General features: G+C 43.3%; 1 protein-coding gene across 42 annotated transcripts in view; it reads right to left on the bottom strand.

Annotated features, from left to right (window-relative positions):
- The window catches only part of ANK2 (ankyrin 2), a 602,743-nt gene that overhangs the window by 182,838 nt on the left and 392,251 nt on the right, over nucleotides 1–27,654 (bottom strand). For all 42 annotated transcript variants that reach the window (XM_075929766.1, XM_075929759.1, XM_075929765.1 and 39 more), the window contains 2 exons: nucleotides 5,606–5,704; nucleotides 2,569–2,667 (listed from right to left, as the gene is read on the bottom strand). In XM_075929766.1, the coding sequence (XP_075785881.1) occupies nucleotides 2,569–2,667; nucleotides 5,606–5,704 (198 nt within the window). The remainder of the gene's footprint in view (nucleotides 1–2,568; nucleotides 2,668–5,605; nucleotides 5,705–27,654) is intronic.

Genomic DNA, 27,654 nt, shown 5'->3' with positions numbered 1-27,654 from the left:
GTAGACGTAGCCTAGGTTTCCATGGGTGTATTTGTGGGCATGGAGGTGCTTAACTCAGAAAACAAACCATCATCTACATGGCTTGCAGTCTGTTTTTTTCCTACTGAGAGCCTAATACATGCTGTTTATAACTCTGAAACAGAAGTAATGACAACTGCTGCTATTACAACCTTGCACAAATGTGGAATTTATCTTCAAGCATTTTGCCATTGGTTGGTTTCTGTAATCATATTATGCTCTGTGGTACATATTAGAAAAATAGCCAACCTTCATGCCATAGAGATTAATAGGTCTTTCTATACAGTTGGACTGCATTCAAAAATAAGGTGCATTTCCCAAGATCGAATGTACATGCCAAATCTTTGATTGAATGCCATCTATGTGAAGACTAAATGTTAAGACCTATCTTAATGGAAACTAATCCATCTACAAACTTTTTTTAACCAGTAGTTAACAATGAAAAGCAATGCTTTTATTCTCTGTGTCTAAAAAGTAATGCTGGAGTTGTGATGCTGGCAGACAAGATGCCAGCTCATGCCAAGGCCCCGGGGTCTCAGAAAGCACTGGCATGCATAGTGGTAACCAGTCTGACTCACCTGTGAGTGAGTATTGTTAAAATACATATTCGAGTTATAAGAATGTGTTCAGACTTTATGAAATGCTGATGAGTTTCTGCATGCATTAATCTCACTTATAATACCTATATCCCATATTATAAGGTAATATTTAAGTGTTCGCTCTGAATCAAACAGTAAATCCTCAATCAGGAGAAAAGCATTACCAAGTGTGAAATACTAGTTTTGCACAGGAGCCATCCTCTCCTGCCCAACAAAATACCAGATACTCACAGATACCAGGTACCAGACAAGGCACCATGGAACACTAGAAGACAAAAGATTGTCTCCTCTCCCCTCATGCACACTGTGACAGGGCGTTTGCCTGCACAGGCCCTTTAAAAGGGGCTGAGTGAAGTGTAAGGGAAGAACAGAGTGAAGCCCAGCTGCAGCAGCTCGGCAAATGAGGGCCCACTTGGGGACTATATAAAGAGGGACTCTTCGAGGGAGGAGAAGAGACCTGACTGCTGCTCTGGCTGGAGAGGGACCTGACTGCCAGGGAAGCGAGAGTCTTCCTGGAGATAGAGCAGGGCTGGGAAGGTTTTGGCCAACTAAGCCCCAGGCTGGCAGGCCTGAAGCTACTAGGGGCTGTGAGAGGCAGCCATGGTAGGCAGGGCTGCGAGGGGCAGTCATGATAGGCTGGGCTGCGAGAGGCAGTCTGGTTGGCAGAGGCAGCAGGTCCACACTCCCAGTAAGGGAGGTGCCGGGGAACTGGGGTGTTCCGGGGAGTAGGGAGGACCCTGAATTGGAGTATGCAGAGGAACAAACAACACCCCACAGAAGGGGGCGCAGACAGAGACTGGACAGTGTGGTTAAAAGAACAGCACGGGGAGATACCAGCGGGAGGAAGGCACACAACGAAACATCAAGCTAATTCCCCAAGTCAACCAGCTGAGGGTGCCATGCTGGTTAGTCAACCCTGTTACACACATACATACACATCTTGGAAGAGATGTGCAGATGGACTCATCCCATAAGCTTCACCTTTGAGGAAAGGAAATAAAAATTGGGGACAAGAAGGAACTCAATCTCTTTATGAGACCTGGACTCTGAGGGCAAATATTCTAAGCATAAGAAAGGGATCCCTCGCTGCTTAGCCTAGTATAGCTCTAGAAGACATACAAAGTTTACATATTACAGCAGCTTTTATTGCTTTTTGAAATCTAAGCCTGCAATCCATTTGTGTGTGTGCGCATGATTACCTGCTTTAATCTTGCAAATAACTTGTTTCTTTTTCTTAGTTAATAAATCTGTCTTTATTATAGGATTGACTAAAAGTATTGTCTTTAGTGTAGGCTGTAAGATGCAATTAAGTGACTGTTCCTTTGGGACTGAGACTAACTTGTCATTTTTGGTGAAAGGCAAGATTACTTGGGTTGCAAGATAGATCAAAGTACTTGCTGGGCTGTCCATGAGTCCATGTTAAGATAGTTGCACTGCTTGAGGGGTTCACACTTCATTGACCTGGTGAAAAACTAAGTATAACTCTCACAACCAGTGTGGGGGTTTTTGTACTCTGTTTCTTCACAGTCTGCCCAGATATTGGCACTTATGCTTGTGAACCATTACAGACAGCTTGACAGAGTGAGAACTTATCCACTTCACTTCCTCTCACCCAGCTCAAGACAAACACATCATTTTAAAATGTCTCAGTGTAGTGGGATTATTTGAGGCTCATGATTTGCTAGAACAAATAAGAAAAATTCTCCTTGGTGATCACAGTTCACAACAATCCTAGTTTATGCATCACATACTATTCTATGCAGTTGGGTACTTATACTCACAGTTTCTTAGGAACGTCTATACTAAGGAACATTATCCATGACACAGGTCAAGGCGAAGTCGATTTGACAGCATTAGGTGCAAGGGTTATTGTGCCTGCCTATTTTCCTTAAGTTTGTTTTACAGAATTTCACCAAATTGTACCTACAACAGAGGAAAAACATTACCATACCTGAGATTGTGCATTAATATTGGCTCCTTCCTTAACCAGCACTTTGACAACTTCAGCCTGTCCAGCCAGGGATGCAATGTGCAGGGCTGTATTCCCTTTCTGTTATGTGAAAGAAAGGATGTGTCATTAAGAATCATTATGACATTCAGAACATGACACTATTTTCATGTGTTACTTCACAGGACACAGTTCCACCTTATAATGGACATTGCATTGTGCGTACTGGATGAGACAGAGCTGGGGTATGCTGTCAAAGGACATTCCAAAGGCAGAGATATAGGTTAGAGAAAGTTAAAATGAGGGAATCCTCAGCTATCCATCAATAAGGCAACCACAGGGGTGAAGAGAAGCCGTTTGGAGTGAGAGTTGAGACTTAGATTCTAGAAATATGATCACAGAGGTCAGAATTCATCTGCCAAAATAAGTTAATAACCATGTTACAATATGCCTCCATTATTTGCAGTGCCAGAGAATTCACTCTTTTGCTGCAGAATAATGCTCCAGAATTACAGCTTTTGTTCTTATATTAAATTTCTAGCCCTAATAGTGCAAAAATACCCATGGAAATATGAATCAAATGTAATAAATACCCATATAAGTTTACAAAGAGCAAGAAACAACAGCTCTGTGAAGAGGGATCTTCCCCATTCATCTCACTCAGGTCCTCATCAACTCTATTGTTATACTGTTGGGAATTGGCCATTTTTCCAAGATTCCACAGAATTCAGAATTACTTTGCAGAATGAATTGTTACAGCCATGTGCTTGGTACCACTTATCTTCTCTTTGCCTGCTTCTGACCTATTTGCAAGGGAGTTACTAGCATTACAGTGTATGATCCACTTACTGTTCTACAGAAACAGCTAAGAAAGGGGGGGCAGGAGCCAGGACTAGAATCCACCTTGCAGACAAGGAGCCGGTGTAACCAGATGTGCAGGCTGGTCAGCTGGGATGCCTAGAGACTAGTGCAGCTCCTGAGGAGCTGAGAAAATGAACTGCTGAAGCTAGCTACAGGCTGAAACTCTTTAGTCCAGCACCCTTGGGACCTGACTGGTGCAGAAACAGAGAATTTGCCTAACCACCGGAGATCAATATTGTCTAGTAGAATCACCAACATTTCTACTGCTTACTGGGCCTCTTAGATGACATTAAATGGTATATTAGAGCTAAACTAGGGGGCGGTGCTCCCTGTTCGTTATGCTCTCCAACCCTCCTTTCTCTGGGGTTAGGCAGTCCCAGCTCTCCTTCCAGCCACTAGGGAAGGTCGAGGCCGCACCAGCCCCGGTATCCTCACCCTCCACTCAGCCACCGGGGAGGACCAGGGCCAAGGCTGCATCAGCCCCACTTCTCTCCCTGGCCACCAGGCCATGGCACAGCAGCTCTGGCTCCCCTGAGCACCAGGGAGGAAGGAGGGGAGAGGTCACGCAGCAGAAGGGCAACAGGGAAAAAAAATGAGAGAGAGAGAGAGAGAGATAAAATATAGCATGACAGCAGGTGGAACCAGGGATCACCTTCAACAGAGAGGGGCCCTGTTCTCTGAGTTCCATCTGGAGTATCCCTGCTTCCCCCCAGGTCCCGTTTCCCCCACTTCCTGTGGGCTGCTGCTCCCCTTTTTGCTGAGTGTCCCCCTTTCCCACCGTGCTGATGATGAGGGGCCTCATTAACCTCACCCAGAGGGGCCGCACTCCCCATACCTGGCTGGGGGAGAGGAGCCCAGGCGGGAGTCCTTGTGCTGATCAGTCCTTCCCCCAAGCACGGAAGGGCCAGGCAGGCTCGGTGTCTGCCCCAGAGAGGTTGGGCCGGGCCAGGCTGCAGTAGCCGCTCAATATTTTGGCGCTTAGCAGGAGGCCACAGAGCGAGCTCCGCCACCATGGTGCTGAGCGAGGCGCAGGTGATGGAGGGCCTGGCGCTCTCCCCACTCTGTGGCATGATTCTGACTGACTTTGGGGCACAGGTACTGCAGGCGTCTTGCTTGGGGGGCATAAATGTAGGAGCAACTGGGGGAGAATCCACCCATTTCTGAGGGTGGAGGGATGAACATTTTTCCTGTGGGACACAGAGTGATGTGCTGACATCACCCTGTTGTCCAGCAGGGAACAGTTTTTTATATAAAGAGACAACAGCACAAAACACTGAGAGCCAGGACTGGTGGCTGTAAACAAACTTTATGGGACGTTGGGAAATTTGGCCACGCCCATGAAAAGTGGACATCGAAGCTAACTAAAATCATGCCAGACCACAGATATTGCTGGACCAGAGAGTGCCAGACTAGAGAGCTTCAACCTGACCCATGTCCCCTGTCAACCTATCCCCTGTTCTATGGCATGCACTGGATGAGGGAAAGAGATTCTCTTCCTAGCCTATAAGATAACTGCTGAAGGCCATACAGCTTCACTATCTGCAGAGCAAAGCTGAAAAATCTTCATGAGAATTAGTCATTACTAAGAATAGTAACAGATGAATTGCACTACATAAGTTACTGCTGCAGAACCTGGTCCCGTTGTATTGCAGCATACATAGGGCCCTGTGTATGTTACACTTACACATTTTCACTATTCTGAAATAGCCTATGATTGGTCAGCTAAGCCTATATTCCTTGTCTCTATAATGAAAAATACCACTAGAAAGGGCATTTTCTTCATCATAGTGCAACTTTAAAGGCTCCAACTGTAGATATATCCCTTAGTCCTCATCTTCATTTATAATCTACGAGCCTCAGTTGATTAGTTTTACAGATTTTTAAGGCTAGAAGGGACCATTGTGATCACCTTGCCTGATCTCCTGTATATCACAGGCCACGCAATTTCAGCTGTATAATTTCTGAATCAAACTCACGAGTTCAAGTCAATGAAAGATCTGGTCCTATCGATTTAGGATGAAACTTATATAGTATGTTTTACCAAAGTGGTATTCTATCCTCTAATATTGATGGATTTGGAAGTTTCCTGAATATTTGGACTGTCCATCTGTCAGTAGGGGAAATACCTATTTCTAGTCCTTTCCTCTGTAAATAAACCATATAATCATGTACATATTACCTTTGTAGATGAATCCACTGCTGACCCTCTTTCCAGTAACTCCTGTACCAGTCCCACATGGCCTTCTTTGGCAGCCAGGTGTAGGGCATTAAGTCCATTCTGTAAGCAAAAGGACCATACTAGTCATAAACACCGTATTCGTAAAGATACACATGCATACCTTCTCCAAGTAAAAGATGAAGATTAATGTCCAGAATATTAGTTCTTCTTTTAGTTATTTATCTGCATAAGCACAATATTTCTGCTGGCTGAGCTCAAGTATTCTATCACAAAGCTCCTACAGTATCAATTCTTGCTTCATGGCAAGGAGGACACAATTACAAACCACATTTTGCAAGAGGAAAATACCCTCCTATCTGATAACTCTATATTCGCTAATATGACTTTATCTTGGATACTTCTATCCACACTATCCGAGCTCATCTCACTCTTTAATGTCTTGGTATGACATTGCTGAGTCCATCCCTCCCCAGTGCCTGTGAGCAGCGTCAAGGCTGGTGCCAGCAAGGAAGGGAGAGAACAAGTAGGACAGAGAAAGGAAAGCAGAGTGGCGGCAGGAAGAGAGGGAGAAAGGTGCTGAGGAAGAGGGAGCCAAACACAGCCACCATCAGCTGTGGCCACCAGCACTGCCACACGGCAACCTGCACTCCCATACATACACATTCCACCCCCTTTCCCAAGTACTCTGCCTTCCACAGTTCAGCACTGCCATAGCCCCCAAACCCACCCCTGCCAGAGCTCCCAGCCAGCCCCTGCCTAAACCCCTGCAACTCCCTGCAACTCTTTCCCCAAATAAACACACCATATCTTCCATTCCATAAATAAAGCCAAACCCATAAAACCTCCTCCTGTCACAGCTCCCCGACTTATCTCCCCACCATTCCATACCTCCCTAAATAAACCCACCCCAGGCCATAAGCCCCAGATACATATCCCCCATAAATCATAAACCCTTCTAATAACCCCACATCTCACTCCCAGACCTTTCCCTTAATTTGGAATCCTATTTTTTACAGTCCTGTGATAATCTTCACAGTACATTAGTCAGGTGACAGATATAAATCTGCCACTGCCCTCAAGCACTCTGCTGTTTTGCCATATTCCAAGCATCATAAATGACACTCAATTTGCAGCAAGTTGAGAGTTATATAATAGTCATCACACTTCTAGTTCCTAAGCAGGTCATAGGCACTAAAAGCTTGCAATGGATGAACAAGCTGCCTTCTGGTCTTTATCTGCAATTGCCAGTGGAATCTGATACACTCAGCTCCTGAGGGGACAATGGCACTTGCAGCTGTAAAAAGAAAGCGTTAGATGCATTTCTGAAATAACACCACTGAGTTCTGTGTTTAGGTGACTACGGCGAACAGATTTTGAGGTTATAGTCAGTGGAGTTACAGCAGCAATAAAACTGGTCCATTGTTCTGATTTTAAGCTTTGGAAATTTACTCTGTATATTTGTGATATTTGCTGGAAAATTCAGAAAGTGGTACCCTAAATTGATCTGAAGACTCACATTCAGATACCACAACTGCTTATTACGCTGTGACTTGAGCTTTTTGTCACTAAGTTATAGGTTGATTATATGTATGCTGATCACTTCCTAAAACTACAGGGTGTCATGTGACCATATTGCCTACAGTGGGGTAATGTTTTCAAACAGACATTGTGTAAGTAGACAAGGATAGTGTTCTTCTAATTATTTTTACATCAGATACTTCTATAGTACTTGGCTACGTCTAGACTGGCATGATTTTCCGCAAATGCTTTTAATGGAAAAGTTTTCCGTTAAAAGCATTTGCAGAAAAGAGCATCTAGATTGGCACGGACGCTTTTTTGCAAAAGCACTTTTTGCGGAAAAGCGTCTGTGCCAATCTAGACGTGCTTTTCTGCAAAAAAGCCCCGATCGCCATTTTCGCGATCAGGGCTTTTTTGTGCAAAACAAAACTGAGCTGTCTACACTGGCCCTTTTGTGCAAAAGCTTTGCACGAAAGGACTTTTGCCCGAACGGCAGCAGCATAGTATTTCCGCAAGAAGCACCGATTTCAGACAGTAGGAAGTCAGTGTTCTTGCGGAAATTCAAGCGGCCAGTGTAGACAGCTGGCAAGTTTTTCCGCAAAAGCATCTGCTTTTGCGGAAAAACTTGCCAGTCTAGACACACCCCTTGGGTATAATCCCACAGACTCAGAATCAACAGAACTCTACATGCAGTGAGATTTTGACCCGTCCAGTTGTTTTATCATAACCAAAAGTCTTAGCATGTGGACAATGTCTAACACTTTGGAATCTTCATATAGTTTTAAAAAAAAAAAAAGGACAGTGAGTATGTGATGTGAGGGCTTGTGATGTACATACACACGCCTGTGATTGCAAACAGCCACGAACAAGATACCATATATTTTAGTATTCTGCAGAGTGGAAGGACAGCAGGCCATGTCCCATTGCTGGATAAAAAACTACATCATGGTATGTTAAAATATCTTAAAGCAGGCCTTATGATACATGCTTAACAATAACATACTATGCACTTCAGTCCCAATACAATGAAGAGATTGTTATGTGAAATCTCATTGAAATGTATGGGATTTTGCATAATATTCATTTAAAACGTTTGCAATATAAAATTCTTTATTAGGGAGCAGTGAAAAAATTAGAGAAAGACTGTGCAGCATATGCTGTACAAATGTAAACAGCTCAGTTGTTTCTGTGCTCTTTAATTGTAATTAAAATATCAGAAGAAAGAACTTCATTCTTACTACAGTAGTAAGGACCTGCACAACAGTACGCTTAAACTGAGCTTTGTTCCTCCCTATCCAGAGTCAATGTTATAATTATGCTCCTTCCCACAAGACTTATCCTGCTATTTCTTTTGACGGAAGGTGTGTAAATGAAAGTGGCTCCCTTACTCCTGTCAGCTGAATTTTTGAACATGCTGGAGCAACAATGTTCTCTGACACTACCCCAAAAAAGTGAGTGGGATTTTGTTTAAATAAGTCATGTGCTTAAACAACATTTGAAAGCGGAAGGAGTTTTGCCTTGCTCCTGACAAAGTAAGCACACAGCATAACTACCTCTTTCCCCAGGCTTAGCTTCAGTGCTAACTCTCAACATAATTAAAGAACATAACTCTAGGTCTTCTCCTCAAGCTAGGCTGAACAATGGTTTCCCTGCAGAGACTCACTCTGCCCTAGATTCTAGTTCCCGCAATAAGAAAGAGTTTCAACCCCTTGTCTCCTGCTGAGTTTGCAAGAGTGCTGTTCAGCTGTCATTCCTTATATAATAAGCATATACATTTCCTTACATCCACAAAGAAGGCCATGCATTTCTATGTAAGGTCTAGAAATTGCCATCCTGTTCCAACGCTTAGCCAAGTGTTGCCTTTTGTGGTTGTTGTTAAATACGATTGGCTCTGAAGTCTTAACTTTTGGCTAGAAATGGTTCCCGCCAAAATCCATCAGAGCAGAATCGGACCCTTGAATAAAATGTTTTACCCTTCAAAATAAAGGACTGTTGATGCACTTTCTTTATAGCTGGTCTTAGGCTTTATCTGAACAGGCACATCACCAAGTGATGATCTAGCACCACAACTCCAATGACATTATCAAACTAGAAACACTGGTGTAGACAAGGCACAAGTACAGGTTGAACCTTTCTAGCCCAGTACCCTTGGGACCTGACTGGTGGAATCAGAAAATTTGCTGAACCATGGGAGGCCAATAATGTCTAGCAGCATTACCAACATTTCTACTTCTTACTGGGCTCATAAAAGACTTTTAGGGGTTAATTAGAGCTAAACAACAGAACAGAACACTGAGAGCCATGATTGGTGGCTGTAAAAAAATGTTATGGGATCACAGGAAACTTGGTCACACCCATAATAAGTGGATAGCCATCTAACTACAATCATACTGGACCTCGGATGTTTCCAGATCAGAGCATGCCAAACTAGGTTCAACCTGTAGTTTAACTACCACTGTATCACTGTAGTGCAGTGTTTCTCAACCAGCAGTACAAGTACCGTTAGGGGTATTCAAGAGAAGTCTGGAGGGGGGTACATCAACACAACTGAAATTTGGAGAAAAATGATTTTTTTGTGTGTTAAGTTTTACAGAACTTTATTATTTTTGTACCTTTTACACCCAAAAATTTCATCGGCCACCCGGCTACAATTCAGTTGTTTAAACAAATGTGTTGCAATGGTAGGAAAAAAAAATGTTGTGTGTCTGAAAACTGTAGGTACTGGGGGTGGGGGAAGGGTACTTATAATTTTTTTTAAAGGGGTACTTTATAAAAAAAAAGGTTGAGAAACACTGCTGTACTGGAATCGGAGTCAGAAGGCTTGTGTTGCCTGTAGAGATTGTTATGGACAGGAGTAAGGAATGGATGGTTATGTTGGAAGCTATTTAATCACCTGGGACAGAGCAGAGCATAGGATTTAATTAAGCTTTATGTTCAACTTAACTGGCATTCACTAAGGAAACAGTTGTCTCAGAGCAACTGTGATGGGCAGAGGGTTGCCTGGTAACTCTAGAAAGTCCCACTCTGCATCTGATGGAGAATGTTTTTTGACAGATTAACAAAAATCAAAGCACACATTCAGTGAAACAAAATGTGATTTAAGTAAATGCTTGCTTCTGCCCTAAGGAATAACAACTTTTCTGTGCTCATTTCAGATCAAAAGCACAGATTTCACTTTAGGTCTTTCATGACATTAGAAAATAGAAAGGTAACTCAATAGGATTCACCCCTTCCACTGCCCAACATGCTACAAAAAGATGAACACTTGCAACTCCCATGAGTTTTAGTGGAAGCAGTGGGTGTTCAGCACACTGTTGGCAGTTGTCGAGAACTTTCAAACTCCTATTACTGTGGCCTATTGCTGACTCAGGGCTTCTGTACATGGAGACAGTGTACGGCAAGCAAGGGTGTAATTCTATACCACACTTTTGATGTTGTCATGTAGACTGTGCTGCTGTGCACTAAAAGTTCTGTAATGCACTTTGGCATACTCCCAACTCAAACAGCAACTATGGAATTCTTAGTGTGCGGTAGCAGGGCCCATGTAGCCAGTTAGTGCTTAACAAGCTAGCATGCCACACACCAAAACTTGGTCTATGCTACATGGGAAGGTTGAAGGGATACACACAACTCCAGCTACATAAATTACATAAATGGAGTCGATGTATTGTACATCACGTTTCTGTGCTAGCCACACAGCAGGAGGCCAATGGGAGCAAACGCTTCCCTTACTCCTTGTGAGGAGCAGGAGTACCAATGCTGACTGGGGCACCCTTTGCGTTCAATCTAGTGGGTCTATACTACACCCACTAAATCGAAACCCAGAAAATTGACTACGGGAGTGTCAACCTTCCGTGTAGTGTAGATGCGTCCCAAGTCTCTTGGCAGACAAACCCTCAGAGTCAGAATCAGTCAAAGTTTGAAAGGATTTATGGGAAAAGCCTTGGAAAAAATCAGTGAAATAGAGAAGGTGAGGGAGGCAATATCTTTAATGGTGAAAGAGACAGAAATTATTCCAATAAAATAATATTACCTCACCCACCTTAAGTCTCTAATAATGTCCTGGGACCAACACAGTTATAAAAATACTGCAAACAACTATGAAGCTAAAATCTATTTTCCAAACCAAAACATTGTGATCATTTAGTTGTTCTCATTTAACTTTAAATTTAATGCAGTTCATTCTGGTTACCTCTGCTGAGGATGATATTAACTGGGTTTTAGTACTACTGAAATTCTGTTGGTTCCAATAGAACAAAGTAGGGTGAATTACCTGGTGAGCTTAGTCCACATGAAAATAGCTTTGTATTTTCTGAACACAAAGAAACTTTGTAAGATTTCCAGCAGATGCAGAAATACCTACTTGTCAGAGGACAGAGCTGAGTTGGGTTGTTCTTGGTTTTTTGGATTTCAAACTCTAATCATTATTATTGTGACATATGAAAAGCCTCTTAATTTTTCTGTACCTCAGTTATCCCATCTGGAAAATATAGAGAATAATATGCCACCAAATTTTTAGGATCCTTGCTTATTTAATTTATATAGTACTTCAAGATCCTTGGAATAAAATTGTTAAAGAAAGTCAAGATATTAATTATGTGCTCAAAAGACATGGCTAATGTTTGTTTTGGCTGAATAAGGATGACAGGACAGGAGGGATTTTGGCTGGATGGATATTGGTGTCACCACACTGACGACTTTGTAAAAAAGCGTGAAAATTAAAAGTAAATGTCTTGCCCTGTTGTAATTCAAGCTTCAGCTGAGGATGGCAAAAGAAAACCAACTTATGGCTAATTCAACCCGATGTGTTACTACTTATTTCTTTGCAAATTCTATTGCAATCTACGGCATTATGCTGATATAAATCTGGAATGACACACTGAAGAATCAGGCATGGTTTGTCACAAACTTCCATGCTGTCCAACCCCACTGTAATTAGGCAGCTACAATGGGGTTTACGTCAGTGGAGAATTTGAGCCAAGTACAGAAGCTTGATGCCAAGTGCATATGGGATGGTGTACTACCCGGGCAATTCAAGAAGTGTAAACACAGCGGAAAATAAGAACCTATTGTGGCTCATCCTGTGTGCAGATGCTGCACTCCATTCAGTATAGCGGTTGAGTGAAGAGTGCCTTTGTATTTCACCACCTGTGGCTAACTAGCCATAACATAGTTTGAGTGTTCAAAGAGTTTTGTCTCTATCCATGATAGATACAAGCATCAGCTTACTCATAGATACATCTGGTGTCTCCATGGAAAGTCTTACTTTCGGGGACAAAATTGAACAAACTACAAATGCACTCCTGCCCATGGAGAAGGAGTTAGAGAAGTAAAAATAGCACAAAGCATGCAGAAGTTCTCCTTCTCGTGGGACGTTTTCAGAGAGAAGCACAAAGTAGATAGGAGCACATGGCTTCCCAACCGCAAGAGTCCTCAGGATTTCCCCCTTAAAACATCTTAAAGAAATAAAGGAGAAACCCTAAAAAGAGGGGAGAGCATTGTGAGAGGCTGTGACAGTGCAGACTTTTCCCTTCAAATCCTTTTACTGCCCGTGAAATCAAAACGTTACCTGAACCTACTGACTTACCACTCATACACATCACTATTATTATCACCACTATTGTTAGTTATACTGCAAGGTGGGTGGCTCCCACTGAGCATGTTTGATCTATGGGTTGTGTTGGTGGGTTTGAAATCTCCCTTAAATTCAGGCTAAATGAGGGAGCAGTTAAATACCTCTTAGCTTAGTAACAGCGGAAACAACTGAAGCCACTATACAAATCTCTAAAATGTGTGGCAAGGCAGGTGTAGGAGTTGAGCCATGGGGTCTGAGGGAATTTTTTCTGGGGTCTGAATGCAAGCCAGGGGCAGGATATTATTTTGTGCATCTGTGAAAGTCACGTGCAGCCAGAGATAGCAGTAGGCCAAGAAGATAATAAGATGGTAACATGGCATAGAGAGAAAAAACTTTTGGGGCAAAGTACCGTTTGGAAAAGACTTAGAACTGTGAGTAAAAAAACCTAACCTCTGTTGATTCCTAATACGTTCAGGGAAACAAGACTGTGTGCGCATTATTTAAAAATAAACAAGACTTCATCAAAGAAATATGTGATTCCATCATAGATTTCTCCTAATGGCATTACCTTGCAAAGTCTTGAGTACTGGCTAACTGTCACAGCTAACACAAAGTACCATTCTTGTATACTCCATCTTGAATTATCATTTCTTTTAAAAATATCAGGCAATTGATATACCCTTAGAGCTTGCAGGTTGTACTGTTTGTGTCTTTTGGTAGAATTGTCCCCTATCAAGATAACTGATCTGCCATTCAAACCTATGTTATAAAATTACAGTCCCAACTATAAATAATTCTTTTTAAACTTCAAATGCAAGGCACATCTGTAAATCCAGAGTGACTCCAGTCAAGACTGAGGTGGCCTTTGAGTTCTATTGAATTAATTGTTGAAGGAGTTTAAAAATTATTAATTAATGTATATGGGGCAAAAATGTTCTATAAACTGAACCATAACAACATTCAACACAGTAACAATTTAAAGTTGCAAGTGACAGGATGTGACCTCATTTGTGCTAGGATGCTGGACAGAGAACAAATGTTCTTTTCACTCACCATCCTGGCTAGATCAAGTTAGTCATGTTAACTCCAACTCAGAATTATAGAAGCTTTCTGAGCCTTGGTAGGAAACAGCAGGAAACAGAGGATAAGAATGGGGACAGAGTTCCTGCAGAGAAGAGTAAAACTAGAAAGAAAGTTTAGGATGAAGTCTACATTTGTGAACCTTAAATTAAAAGTAAAAAAAACCCTCTGAAGGGAGGTTGAGTTTTGGACACTAACTCAAGGCTTGTGCACTATGCTCAAAATAGGGACTCCGCTCTTCACATGGCTGTGTGACTAAAGCAGAGTGAAATTTTGTAGATAAATAGTTTATTCCCTGAAAAATGCTGTTTGGAGTTGACTGAAATTATTTACTAACCTAATTTAAATTCACCAAACAGTTTAATCCAAAACCAACTAGATACACAAAGAGACTTAGGTGCCATTCACAAACCCAGTGGCGTGGCACCAGTGGGTAGCCCCTTTAATTTATAAAATTAAGTAGTCATTGGTCAGTGAGGGAGAGGGTGAGAATAATTATAGCTTTGTGATTAGGGCACCCTCCTGGGTTTGATTCCCTGCTTAAATGAATATTTAAGAATAGATCAAAGTGGAATATTTTCAACAAGAGCATCAGAGAGACCACACCAGAATACGCTATAGACCAGTGTGAAGAGCACCTCACCAGCAAAAAACCCAAGTTCAGAGCCATTGGGATATAGGATATTTGGGGACACCACCTCCACCATGAATGGCATTTCCAAATTTCCTTTGGTTTAAACAAAACAGCAGTTAAGAATGCTCCAAAATCAAAACTATTTGTTCTGGTTTTCTGAAAAAACGAAAATAGTATTGGGTAGGTGTAAACTGAACTCATGTTACTTTTTGGTTTGGCCAGTGAACTGAAAAAATATTTTATTAATGTATTACTTATTAATTACTTTATGAATAATTTATTGTATTATATTTTAATGAAAGAACTGCACTCTATCACAACAACAACGATCATTGTGTCCTTAATAATGTGACTGCATCCATAGACTAACATCACCATTCATCCCTCATGGTCACCGCTCCTATTTTTCAAGAAATGTCAATGCTGGATTTTTATACAGCAAAACATTCATTTGCTAACTTCACACACTACAAAAACATTACACCAAAATCATAACTAGCACATTCTTCTATCAAGCATCAGGAAAAATCATGACTCCAACTCCCAAAAACCTCATTTTGACCGACTGGTCAAAAAGTCATGAGGTTGAGTTTTATGGTCTTTCAGTTTTTTAACATCTGCTGCCCACTCACAATGAACAATTCAATTGTTGCCAGTTCTCCCAAACGCATATAAAGTATTGATTTTGGCCTCCTGCAAGAGCTCTCATTGAATGGAGCTGCCAGTTTCTCTCCAGGTTCTAACATTCTAAATACATTAATTGTGTCACTAGCCCATCTGTAAGCCCAGTAATTATGTATGCACCTTCCAGCCCCAGCTCCAGTCCCACACCTGTCACCTGCATCAGTGCGTGTTTGCTCCTCCTGAGGCTCCATAGCTCTTTGCCCACCATCCCAGCCTCGGCGTGAGAAGGTCCCCTTCTGAAGCCTAGAGATCCAGGGGTTATTCATCCCTTCTTTTTCCCTTCTTAGGCTAGTAAGAGATGAAAAGCAGAGGGGAGTGGTAGGGAACAGACTGACTAACTGTTTATAGCAGGGTGGGTAATAATTTTTGACCAGGGCCACTTTAGAAATTTTTTAAGTGGACCCGGGCCACCCCAGAAGGGGCAGGACTGCAGGCAAAAGGGGCGGGGCCAGGACAATTCCATGCTTCCCCACTCCCAGACTCTGATTGGTCTGGGGGTGAGAGAGCATGCAAAGTCTTTGCCCCCATAGAGAGAACCACCAGCTGTTCTGAACATCTGGCAGTTCCCTCAAGTTACCTGGGCCCCTGGCAGTGGGAGGAGACTTCACATGATCCCCTCTGCTGCCCTCAGGTCAATCAGAGCCTGGGGAGGGGGAGCACATGAAGTCTCTTGCTCCCTGCAAGGAAGCACCATGCTTAGAATCATCCCCCAGTTGACCAGCAGCTGGTGGTTGACTTCAGGTGCTGAGCCCCTTGCAGGGTGGGAGGAGACTTCATGCACTCGCTCCGCCCCCAAGTCCTGATTGGCCTGGAGGTGCAGGGAGTGAGCAAAGTCTCCTCCCACCCTGCCCCCCGTCCTGCAAGGAACATGCAGCACTTAGAAGCACCGCGTCCCTTGTAGGGTGGAAGGAGACTTTATGCACTCCCCTCTGCTCATACGCTAATTAGGGCTTGGGGGCAGGGGAAGCGTGCAAAGTCTCCTCCTGCCCTGATTGGCCTGGGGACGGGGAAGTGGCAGGGCCTCTGTGGGCCGGATCAACTTGCTTGGCGGGCCAGATCTGGCCCACAGAGGCCCTTTTGCCCACCCCTGGTTTATAGGAAAGGTTGGGGGGGGGGAGGGGAGGGACAAGCCAAATTTAGCAGCTAGGCTGTTTCTTCTCCCTTCTCTCCCCTCTCTTCTTAAAAAATGGTGTCAGTTTCTCCTCTCTCTCCATGGGGGCTGGAACTTTTTTTTATAGTGCGGGTGCTGACAGCCATGGAACCAAACTGTAAACCCTGCGTATGATGGAAACCATATCAAGTCAGGAAGTGCAGCAATACCACCAGAACCCCCTAGTTTCAGCACCTATGCATCTCCCCTACCCAAAATTTTATCTTAGATCCCAAGAGAAGACTCTGCTCATCTCCCAAAACAGTTCTGATTGGTTGTTCTTCCACAGGAAGGGGGGAAGGCTGACAATCAGAATGGATTCTTCCCTTGACCCAGCTGGAAATCACATGAGGGCTAGAGCTTGGTGTTTTATTGCAAAACTGGCCACAGCATTACCAAGAAAAATCACATTACTGGAGTTAAAAAAGAGTGTTCATCACCCTGGGTATATTTCCCACGCTACAGATTACCCAAGCTCTTCCTACACAGCAGACCTTGTAGTTACAAGAGATTTGCTCAACTCTGAGATCCACAATCAGAAAACCCTCAGACAAGCCATCCCTCTGTAACTGACCTTTTCTGCATTTCCTCCTGGGGTAGACACACTCATGGTTGATCTGGAGAGAGAGATACACCTCTTGCTCTCCATCAGAGTGTTCCCTATGTAACAGTGCCAGCATTCCCCAAGCAGTAGTAGATACCCCAGACACTGAGGGCATGTCTACACTACATTCCTCTTCTGAAAGAACCACATCTAGACTGCGGTTTCTTTTTCGAAAAACCCTTTTCAAGGCTCCATTAGAATAATAAGATGGTCTGGAGCTAGCAAAGGGACTATTATGCTCCAGTTTACTGCACATAACTGAGCAAGGCTTGCTCTACCAAATTATGCTCTAAACGCACTCAACTAGCAGATAATCTTTATTAGAAATCCATCCTATTGAACACACATTTGACTTTTAATAGTGGGCATAACAGAAAATGAATTTATATTATGTGAAAGTATTAGATCTTTAAAGAAGATTCAATCCAAACTAAACGTGTTCATAAATGTGAACAAAAAAAGTATATGGAGCTTATTAGGACATTATGGATACAAAGTAGACTGCTACTTTTTCACATGGAGCAGAAAATGAATAGTTCATCTTTAAAAGCCATCAACATAAAGATGTGGCATATAAGTGGTTACTGAAAGCGCAAAAAGACAACTCAGAGGGATAGCACACAACATGATGCAAAAGTTTGTCTGCACAGTTTAGCAAAGAAATGGAATCATGTCCATTGACATTTCCAAATTTCTGTTCAGAAATCAAGAAATAATCGGTAATGTATGAGGTTCAGAACACACTGTGACACTCCAGTTCACATTAAAGGAAGCAATGACAAATTTATCATAATTTAACTTATTGTAAACATGAGGCCGCATGCAATAAAGTATCATAAATACGCTAAAAATGCTACTGTAAATATATTCTGAAACACTAGCTTTCATCAAACTTCAGAAATACTAAAAACAAATGAAATGCATTTGATTCTCTATCTGCCATTTCCCTAATTCTAAGCACAATACTTGAAAAATAATGCCTTTGATTCAAGAAAGTGCTTCAGCAGTTGCTTAGTCTATTCTATTCCAAAAAGCACAGACCCAAGAGAATTATTTCTCAATCTAACAAAGTATACCATTTTAAAGAAAGCCGAAGGCAATAGTGCCTTTCAAATGCATCACTACACTTTCAAAGCAGTACACAGGCTTTTCTCCCTGAAGTCAAACACCTTTTTGTCCAACATTCATGGGGACATACCCTTTTCTTGCAGGTTGGGATGAGGTTTAGGTATGGCACATAGATCTATGACTATATAAATATACCATCCAAGCCCCATGCAGCATGAAAGCTAAACAGCTGCTGGACCATCAAGGCTGCAGTAGCAGCTGCAGAATGATACCCGTCCTGTTCCCAACTCTGAAAGAGCAGGATACTTTCCCTTCTGACCCCACTGAACTAAGCGGAGCACATTTCTTTCATCCTAGCTCTGTGCACAAGGCTCAGGAATTGGCCCCATGTAGGATTGTTTCATTAGCTAGGAATGACTTCCGTCCCTGAAGAGACCCAAAGGAACTGTTTTATTTTTGGAATGACTGAAGAGAGCAAATAGATATTTAAGGAAAGCACCTGAGAGGAGGAGGACTGACAAGAGCATGGGGAGGGTAGGATATGACAGCTTTAAATAACAGTGAGTTGACTGAAAGCAGCAGTGGTCCCTATCAATGACTATTATGAAGCAAATATGGTAAACAGTGTAGTGCCTCCCCCCACATTGCATGTCTGTCATGTTAGGCTACAGCTGCTTATTCACTTTAGGTTCCGTTCTGTCAAATTTAGGATTACTTGCCTCATAAGCTACTCCCCGGCATAGGGCAAGAGTAGCAGAATCACATGGCTTCCATTAGAAACCAAAGTAATCAACAGACACAAAATTAAGACCTTGTGATCTACCAGGACTTTCCTTGTGAAGCAGGTCATCATACACTTCTAACTTTTATTCATTATCTCTCTTGACCCCAAGAATCTACTTAATGCCTAAAACCATGGCCAATCACCAAGTTGAAAATGGTGAGCTTCTCACAGTAGAAGTTGCACGTCCCAAAAATGGAACTCTGTTGTCCGGCAGGATCACGGAGGCACCTGGAATCAGGAAGTCCTGGTGGGAAGCCAAAGTGACAAGAAGGCTGGCAGCTGGGAGCCCAACTGGGCTGGGACCGGGGTCAGAGCCCCAACAGAGCAGCTGGGATTGTGGCAGCTGCAGCAGCAGAGCTAGAGCTGGGAACACAGCAGCCCGAGCAGCAGGGCCATGGCCAAGGATGCAGGAACCCAATAACAGGACCAGGGATGTGGCAGGCTGCTGCAGCATGGCACCATGGCAGAGAGGGGGCGGGTTAGGGCCAGTATCAGGGAGAGGAGATGGCCTGGGCAGCCAATAACAAAGAACCTCCCATGGTCCTTCAAATTCCCTCGTTCGGGACCCGTCAGGTCCTGAGACTGCCAGACCGGAGAGGACCAACCTGTATTAAGAACAGAGAGAGAATGAGGGCCTGTCTACAGAGACAAAATACAGGACTATGTAGCACTTTAAAGACTAACAAGATGGTTTATTAGATGATGAGCTTTTGTGGGCCAGACCCACTTCCTCAGATCAAATAGTGGAAGAAAATAGTCACAGCCATATATACCAAAGGATACAATTTTTAAAAAAATGAACACATATGAAAAGGACAAATCACATTTCAGAACAGAAGGGAGATGCAGGGGGAGGAGGGGGGGAAAGGAAGGTGAATGCCAGTGAGTTAATGATATTAGAGGTGGGGAAGGGTAGATGTCTGTGAGTTAATAGTATTAGAGGTGATAATTGGGGAAGCTATCTTTGTAATGGGTAAGATAGCTGGAGTCTTTGTTAAGTCCCCTGCGGAGAGTGTCGAATTTTAGCATGAATGCCAGTTCAGAGGATTCCCTTTCAAGACAGACCCAAGAAAACCAACACTTGTCATCACCTACAGCTCCCAACTTAAACCTGTCCAACACATTATCAATAGATTACAACCTATACTGGAACAGGACACTAAACTCCAAGAAGCTCTGGGAGACAGACCCATAGTCTCCTATAGACAACCACCTAACCTCAAGATGATTCTTACCAACAACCACAGGACATACCACACTAATACCAACCCTGGTACTTTCCCTTGCAACAAACCCTGCTGCCAGCTTTGTCCACATATTCACTCTGTTGACACCATTATTGGGCCTAACCAAGTGAGTTATAAGATCAAGAATACATATTCCTGCGCCTCCAGAAATATAATCTATGCTATCATGTGCCGAAAGTGCCCGTCTGCTATGTACATTGGACAAACGTCTCAGACACTTCGCCAAAGAATCAATGCCCACAAAACAGACATTAGACAGGATCACAAAGAAAAAACAGTTGCTTGTCATTTCAACCAGAAAGGACACTGTCTCAATGACCTGCTAACCTGCATCCTACTTCAGAAGACATTCAAATCTGCACTTGAAAGGGAATCCTCTGAACTGGCATTCATGCTAAAATTCGACACTCTCCGCAGGGGACTTAACAAAGACTCCAGCTATCTTACCCATTACAAAGATAGCTTCCCCAATTATCACCTCTAATACTGTTAACTCACAGACATCTACCCTTCCCCACCTCTAATATCATTAACTCACTGGCATTCACCTTCCTTTTCCCCCCCCCCCTGCATTCCCCTTCCGTTTTGAAATGTGATTTGTCCTTTTCATATGTGTTCATTTTTTTAAAATTGTATCCTTTGGTATATATGGCTGTGACTATTTTCTTCCACTATTTGATCTGAGGAAGTGGGTCTGGCCCACGAAAGCTCATCATCTAATAAACCATCTTGTTAGTCTTTAAAGTGCTACATAGTCCTGTATTTTGTTTCAGCTACACCAGACTAACACGGCTACATTTCTATCACTGTCTACAGAGCGACTTGATACAGCAAGCCAGGAGAGTATATCTACATTGCTCTAACCTACTGTTTCAATTAGCAGCAGATCAAAGAGAACTACTGTAGATAGGTGAGTGCCAGAGTTTAAATCAGAACACATAAGTAGCAGGATCAGTCCTGTGATTAGACCATCTGAGCATGTTTCTCCCCACTGCACTCTGCTGTGCAGTGTAAGGCTTGGTCTACTTTACATATGACAGCCTACTCTGCAGGTCAGTATAAAATGAATGAGCATTACTCAAAAATACATCAATGGCATTAGAGCATCTATTCAGTCTTAATGATCAGTGGAAACAACAAAAGATCAGGCTGGGTAAAGTCCAACATATTCAGAAGAGAATTCGGCTAGCATCCAAAAACCACTTTATTTAATTAAATGGACCAGGACAGCAGAGATCCACAGAAGAAAAGACTTATGTGAAAAGTTTTCCTTTCAGGACTATTCTGGAGTCTCTGAAAGAAGCTTATGTCAAAAATTCAAGCTTCAGTATTGCATGAAACTTAAAATCATTCTTCAGAGAGATTCAATATTTGCCTAAAGTGGGGAAGAGGGGCAGTGAGGACTAGGCAGAATGATGAAACAGTCTCACCGGAAGGGGATTTTACTGGAATAAGTCTGCTGCACGAGTTTGTCAGCTTTTGCATTTTTATTGCAAGTCTCACAATATTTAGTGTTTTCTTTCAAGCCCAGCTTTTATAACATCATGTAATTTCTCAGGAATCTCAGCTTTCATTTTATAAAGAAAAGTGATTTTTCTAGCCCTCCTGCTTGCGGAGAAAGGCCAGAAAATGTGACTCATACATGCTCAAAACACCGCCAAGCAAATAAGATTTAAATGTCACAAATTTTAAGCCAACCTTATGAGATTTCAGGCCGAACTCAATGTTTGAACACTTGGTGTTGGCACACTGCCAAATACAACTGTCAACATATGAGAAGGACAAGAAGAGATGGTGCAGGAACATCAATGACAACCCAGGCCATGCCTCTTTTTCAGGTACTGTGAATCTTTCTTTTTCTTGAACTCCTTCAGCCAGGAGGAGGCTGAGAGCGATACTGGCCACTGATTTCAACAAAGTCAAAATATCACCTGAGTGTCCTTCTGTGGGAGTAAAGTAGAGTGAAAGGAGGGTGCAAGTTGAATAAGAACTACTGTAAAGAGTTAGATTGGACTGAGCAGGGGCAGGAGATGTGATAGTTCTAAGAGTTAACCATGAGGAGAAATTGTATTGCAATTTTAGACAATTTACCTATTTACTGTTCGTCTATATCTGTCTGCCTTGTCCAGTAAGATAAGCACTTCCATTCAGAAACTGTCTTCCATTCTGTTTGTACAGTGCTTCGAACGATGAAGTGCTATTAGAGAAGTGTCAAAGTAATAATAAATGTATCTGAACCAACTTAAAATTTATTTGGGCCTAGTCTATTCAGGAAGACGGTTGTAGTTCAAGCTAGTTTTTCTGTCCCTAGTAAATGATGGGGATAGGCAACCTGGAGGAAATGTTTTAAAACCTTCATTTTGTACATGAACCAATCTCAACCCAAACCTCAAAGGCGCAACTAGATTTCTTTATGGAATTCCTAGTAAAGTTCGTTGATTCTCTTTCCTTTCTTACCACCTCTCTAGAAGACAATAGAGAGAAGGAAGTACAGGAATTGAAATGAGCACCTGTAGGGGTGGTGATGAGGAAGCCAGGAGACTGGGCAGTTGATGAATGAGAACTGAAAAGACTAGATAAAAATTAAAAAGGGATGTGATCACATCTAGAAAACACATTAGGAAAGTGAACACTCTACACATCATTGTGAGTCTCAAAACCCACACACCAAGTTCAGGGTGATGAAAGGTGACTAAATGTTCCTCCCGATGTATTCTTCTGGGACACAAACCACCACTCTATATTGGCTCAGACAAAAACTCAAACCATCCTCAAGTTCACGCAGGTGTTATGAGACGACCAGGAACTTTACTTTTGCCTCATCTCATCTCCCCAGAAGGGTCCAAAGATGCATATTATTCCATATACAGCCTCGCCACAAAGGTCATCTTTTATAAAGGGCAGAACTATAAAACTAAGCATGAGTAAAATATTATAGCTCTGTAGTGCAATATATCTGTAATGGTCTAATAATGTTGGTTTCTGGTTGCCATTTTTTCCATTAATGGGTAAGTATTTACCTTTACAGCTCTATCTTAACACTTCTGTATTTAAAAATGCATTCCAGCATAAATTCAAATGGAAACAAGTAATTTTGTTTCAAAATTAGAACTAGCAGAACATAGACCAGGTGAATGGTTCAAACAAGTCTATACTGCCAGTGGAAATCTCTGTGGGTATGTCGCGGGATGGCATACTCGTCCCTCTCCCCGGAGGTGGGGCGCTGTCGCTTCTCCAGGGGTTCTTGGAACCATGCCCAACCCCGCAAGTCCTGAAACTCGAATGCAGTTCTACACTCACACTCCTTTTAGCAGGGCAGTGTGGCCCTGTAGCTGAAGTCAGTATAAACACCTTTTCAGCTGGGTGAGGGTGGCTTAGCAGACAAAGTCAGTAATAAGCGGTACAGGCCCCACAAGTTGGGGGAGTGAGAAAGTGGTAGGGGCACCCAGGCCCTCCCTACTCCACTGGGTCCCAGCCCTGGGCCCTATTAGCCACTACTCGCTCAGTGGGGCCTCCCACTACAACACACTGAGCTCCTTGAGATACTCTCCCCCATCCTGGGCTACTTCCTACCATACTCTAGTGGACTCCCTCCAGAGTCCTTCCTGCTGATCTTCTGTAGTGCAGGTGTCTCACTGGCTGGTTTTAGGGTTACCGGATGGTTAAAAAAAAAAATATTGGACACACTTGATCTCAGATGGTGGGGGGGACCAGCAGGGAGGGGTTCGTGTGGAGAGGGGCTGGCCAGGAAGATCAGAGGGGAAGGGGGAACTGGCTGGTGAGAAGCAGGGCTGGCCAGGAAAGGGTTAGGCGAGTGGGGCTGGCCGGGGGAGATTGTGGGGGGAGAGAACCGGTCGCTGGGAAGCAGGGCTGGCTGGGAGGTGGTTGCGGGGAGCAGAGCTGGCTGGGGGGGAACTGGCTGCTGGAAGCAGGGCTGGCTGGGACAGGGTGTTGGGGGAAGCAGGGCTGGCCGGGGGGGGGAACAGCCGGCGGGGAGCGGGGCTGGCCCGGGCGCACACAGATCCTGGGGTGCTGCCTGTCCCACACATGGTTCCAGCTGGGTGATGCATCTTCCAGCCAGGCAGCACGCAACCACGTACTGATACTCATGATAATAAGAACAACTTAATTAGAAAACACCAGACATTTCTATGTCCGGTATTTTCTCAATTTGTTTCCCGGACAGAAAGCTCAAATACTGGACTGTCCAGTTCAAAACCGGACACCTGGCAACCCTAGCTGGTTTCCAAGTCCAGCCCCTCTGGCAGTTCCCCTGCAGGAACTCTGGCAGTGCCTCCTTCCTCCTTGGAGGCCAGCCCAGACTGAGCCTCTCTCCAGGCTTTTATACCTGGGCTGCAGTCTGAACATGCTCAGCAGGGCTGCAGGTTCGGGACTTCTTCAGCCAGGTAAGCCTGGTTAGGCCTCGCTTCCCCAGTGCAGGGCTGGTAACACGCCGCCATAGGACAAAAGAGGGAACACACATTGTATCTGACGACGATGGTCAAGAAGCTAAAAGTGGGAAATGGTACTCTTTACCCCTGACCGTGCAGGAGGCCTGTCACAGTAAAATCTTTATAGTGGAACGTCCCAAAGCCACATGATTAGGGTTGCCAGGTGTCCAGTATTGGCCAGGACAGTCTCATATTTGCAGCCTCTGTACAGTAAAAAAAAACCCAGAAAATACTGGACATAGAAAATACCGGACATTTTAGATTTTTCTCGGATGGAAGGCCGCTTGGGACAATCTTCCCCTGCCACATCTGGTGGGGGGGAGAGGGAAAGTGGGAGGATTTGATGGCGTAGCACGCCTTTTTTTTGCGTTTCCCCCCCACACCTCAAGTTTAGTCCCTCCCCCCCAACCAATTATTTCCTGCCATGTTCGGTATTTTTTGTGAAAGTATCTGGCAACCCTACTTGAGGGAACAATGCGTGGAAAAACAGTTCCATGGCTTATGGGAACTATGAGAATCCAAACAATATGCCAATCAAATTTTAATAATAGGTCTGTGAGCACGGCTGTCTTAATCTTTTCTAATTGCCTACCAAGCACTAAAGATACTTTATTGTATAGAAAATTCCTAAACCACCTCCTGCCAATATCAGAAAAATTCCTCACTGAATCAGACCATGTTAATAGATATAAAGCAGAATACTTGCACAATAATGCTTTTGTATAGCATGTGTAAGTATAAACCTAGTTCAGATCTCCTAAGCCACTGATGCTGAAAGTTAGTGTCATCACAATGTATTGCATAGGAGTCATAAATCTATTTCAAGAAACTGTAAAATTATGCAGTGTTTATTTTGACTTCTCTATTTTATATGCACAGGTCACACTAGATCTGTTTTTCCCATTGTCATTGGTTAATGGATCCAGTGCTTCACACAACATTGTTAACAAAGAGGAGTTTTGTCCAATCAGTTCTGGAAGGAAGCACTTTATCTAGGGTGACCATCTGTCCTTTTTTCCCCAGGAATGCCCCCATATTTAAGATGTCTTCCAAGAGTCCTGAGTTTTTTTTTAAAAAAAGGGGTCAAAATGTGCTGTATTTGCACCCCCCCTCCTCGCCCTGGAGTTCCTGAGTCAGCACAGCCACAGCAGCCTCCTATTTGGGGCTGGTGGTAAAGCAGGCACCAGCACATGGTCTGGAGTCAGGCAGGGTACCAAGGATGAAACATAGAAAGTAACCAGGTAGTAGCGTCTTCCCTTCCTGTGCACCCTAAAGAAGGAAGGAAGTCTGCCAGCCTTTCCAGATCATGGAGCTGAAACCCCCCTCTCTGGTGCCCCCACCACTGGCTGCAGCCCCATTCCCAAGCAGCCCTCGCCACCGGGCTAAAGCCCTTTTGCCGCCGCAGGGCTTAGCCCCATTCCCAGGAGACCCTCGCCATGGGGCTGAAGCCCCATTCCCAGGCAGCCCCCACTGCAGGACTGAAGCCCCATTCCAGAGCAGCTCTGGCCACGGAGCTTGGCCCTGTCCCCGGGCAGTCCCACTATGGGGCTGAAGCCTCATTTTCGGATGGTCCCTGCTATGGAGCTCAGCCCCCGCTTTCGTGCTGGTGTCCCATGTTGGGCATAGAGAAATATGGTCACACTAACTTTATTGAATGGATAAAACTGTACCAGCAGTAGTCATGGAGGGTATTAAAGTAAGAGACTGTTTTGCTAATATAAATGACCAAGCATTTAGACATTGTCAAAAGTAATAAAATATTGCACCTTCATCTTGATGTAGTTGCAGAGCTGCTGTCTGGATCTCTAGAAATGTGTTTCCATCTTTTCCAAATATTCTATTAGACCGTGACTAGCAACTATTATACTCCTTACTATTTGTGGTATTTTATGTCCTGTCATGAGAAACCACAGGCCTAGGAAATACAGTCTATTTGTTGTGTCTACAGAGAATCTCAGTTCCTTTGTCATAATTCATTACAAAACAGACACATGGCTCTTTTTAAACTGGAGAGAATCTGAAAGAACAAAAGTTCCTCAACTGGAAGAGTGTAAACCTTAAAAGCGGGTTTTTTGATGCATACATTTAAATTTAGAATTTGCCTCTCATAAATCCTCTCAAAGTAACCACTGGGTAGAACATAGCCAAAATGATTTTTTAAAAGAATCTACAGGCTCTCTCGCCATTCAACCAGTTCTACCTATTACACAGACAATTCTCTAGAACAAGCTATATCTTTTGTTAAAAATGGGAAACTCCTCAAGCAATACTTTTGAAAAGAATCCACTAATTCTCTTTAGATTCTCAATAGCACAGAGTGTACATCATTATACTCTGAAGTACAGAAGGATATCCCTCCTCCGCCACCCTAATACTCCTTTGTATTCAAAAACTTTCATGTGACAATTGACTACTTAATCATCTGCTACTGTACATTAGCAGGTGAGATACTTTTCTGAAGTAAGAAGAGTGCTATGTGAGTATCGCCAGTCTCATTTTTAAAACCACTCTTTTTTTTTAAACAAAACAATGCCTCATTAGTGAAATTTTAGTTTAAGTTTTGACAGTTTTTTCCTTATAAACTTTCATTATCTGAGCTTTCAACAATGACTATTTTCCTGGGCTGAACGTTGGCATAAGGGGCAGCCAACAAGGGATCAAGAGGTTTTAGTGAGGTTGATTAGGAGATATTAGACTGTTACGATCTCTATACATTAAAAAAAAAATCTATGCAGTACAAAAGCCCCAACATCTATATGCAAGAGAGTACTTTATGGATATATTTTAATTAAAGTCAATAAAACTTGTGGCCCAGGCTTAAAGTTCTGTATGGCCTTAAGTTCCTTCCTAAAGAAGGATGAAAGTAACCATGCGTTTAAAAGTGTTTCCTCAAATCAGACCTCAAGTGAATACAGGCAGTCCCCGGGTTACGTACAAGATAGGGACTGTAGGTTTGTTCTTAAGTTGAATCTGTATGTAAGTCGGAACTGGCATCCAGATTCAGCCGCTGCTGAAACTGATCAGTTTCAACAGCGGCTGAATCTGGACGCCAGTTCTGACTTACATACAGATTCAACTTAAGAACCCCAGGCATCCCCAAGTCAGCTGCTGCTGAAACTGATCAGCGGCTGATTCCAGGAAGCCCGGGGCAGGGGCTTCCTGTAGTCAGCCACTGGTCAGTTTCAGCAGCGGCTGACTTGGGGACGCCTGGGGCAGAGCAGCTGGGGTGCTGCTGGGTTGGTCCAGTAGCGCCG

This window comes from Pelodiscus sinensis, chromosome 5 (assembly GCF_049634645.1).
Source record: "Pelodiscus sinensis isolate JC-2024 chromosome 5, ASM4963464v1, whole genome shotgun sequence".
Classification (NCBI taxonomy): Eukaryota; Metazoa; Chordata; order Testudines; family Trionychidae; genus Pelodiscus; species Pelodiscus sinensis.
The sequence above is the reverse complement of the archived record's forward strand: the minus strand, read 5'-3'. Positions and strand labels throughout refer to the sequence as shown.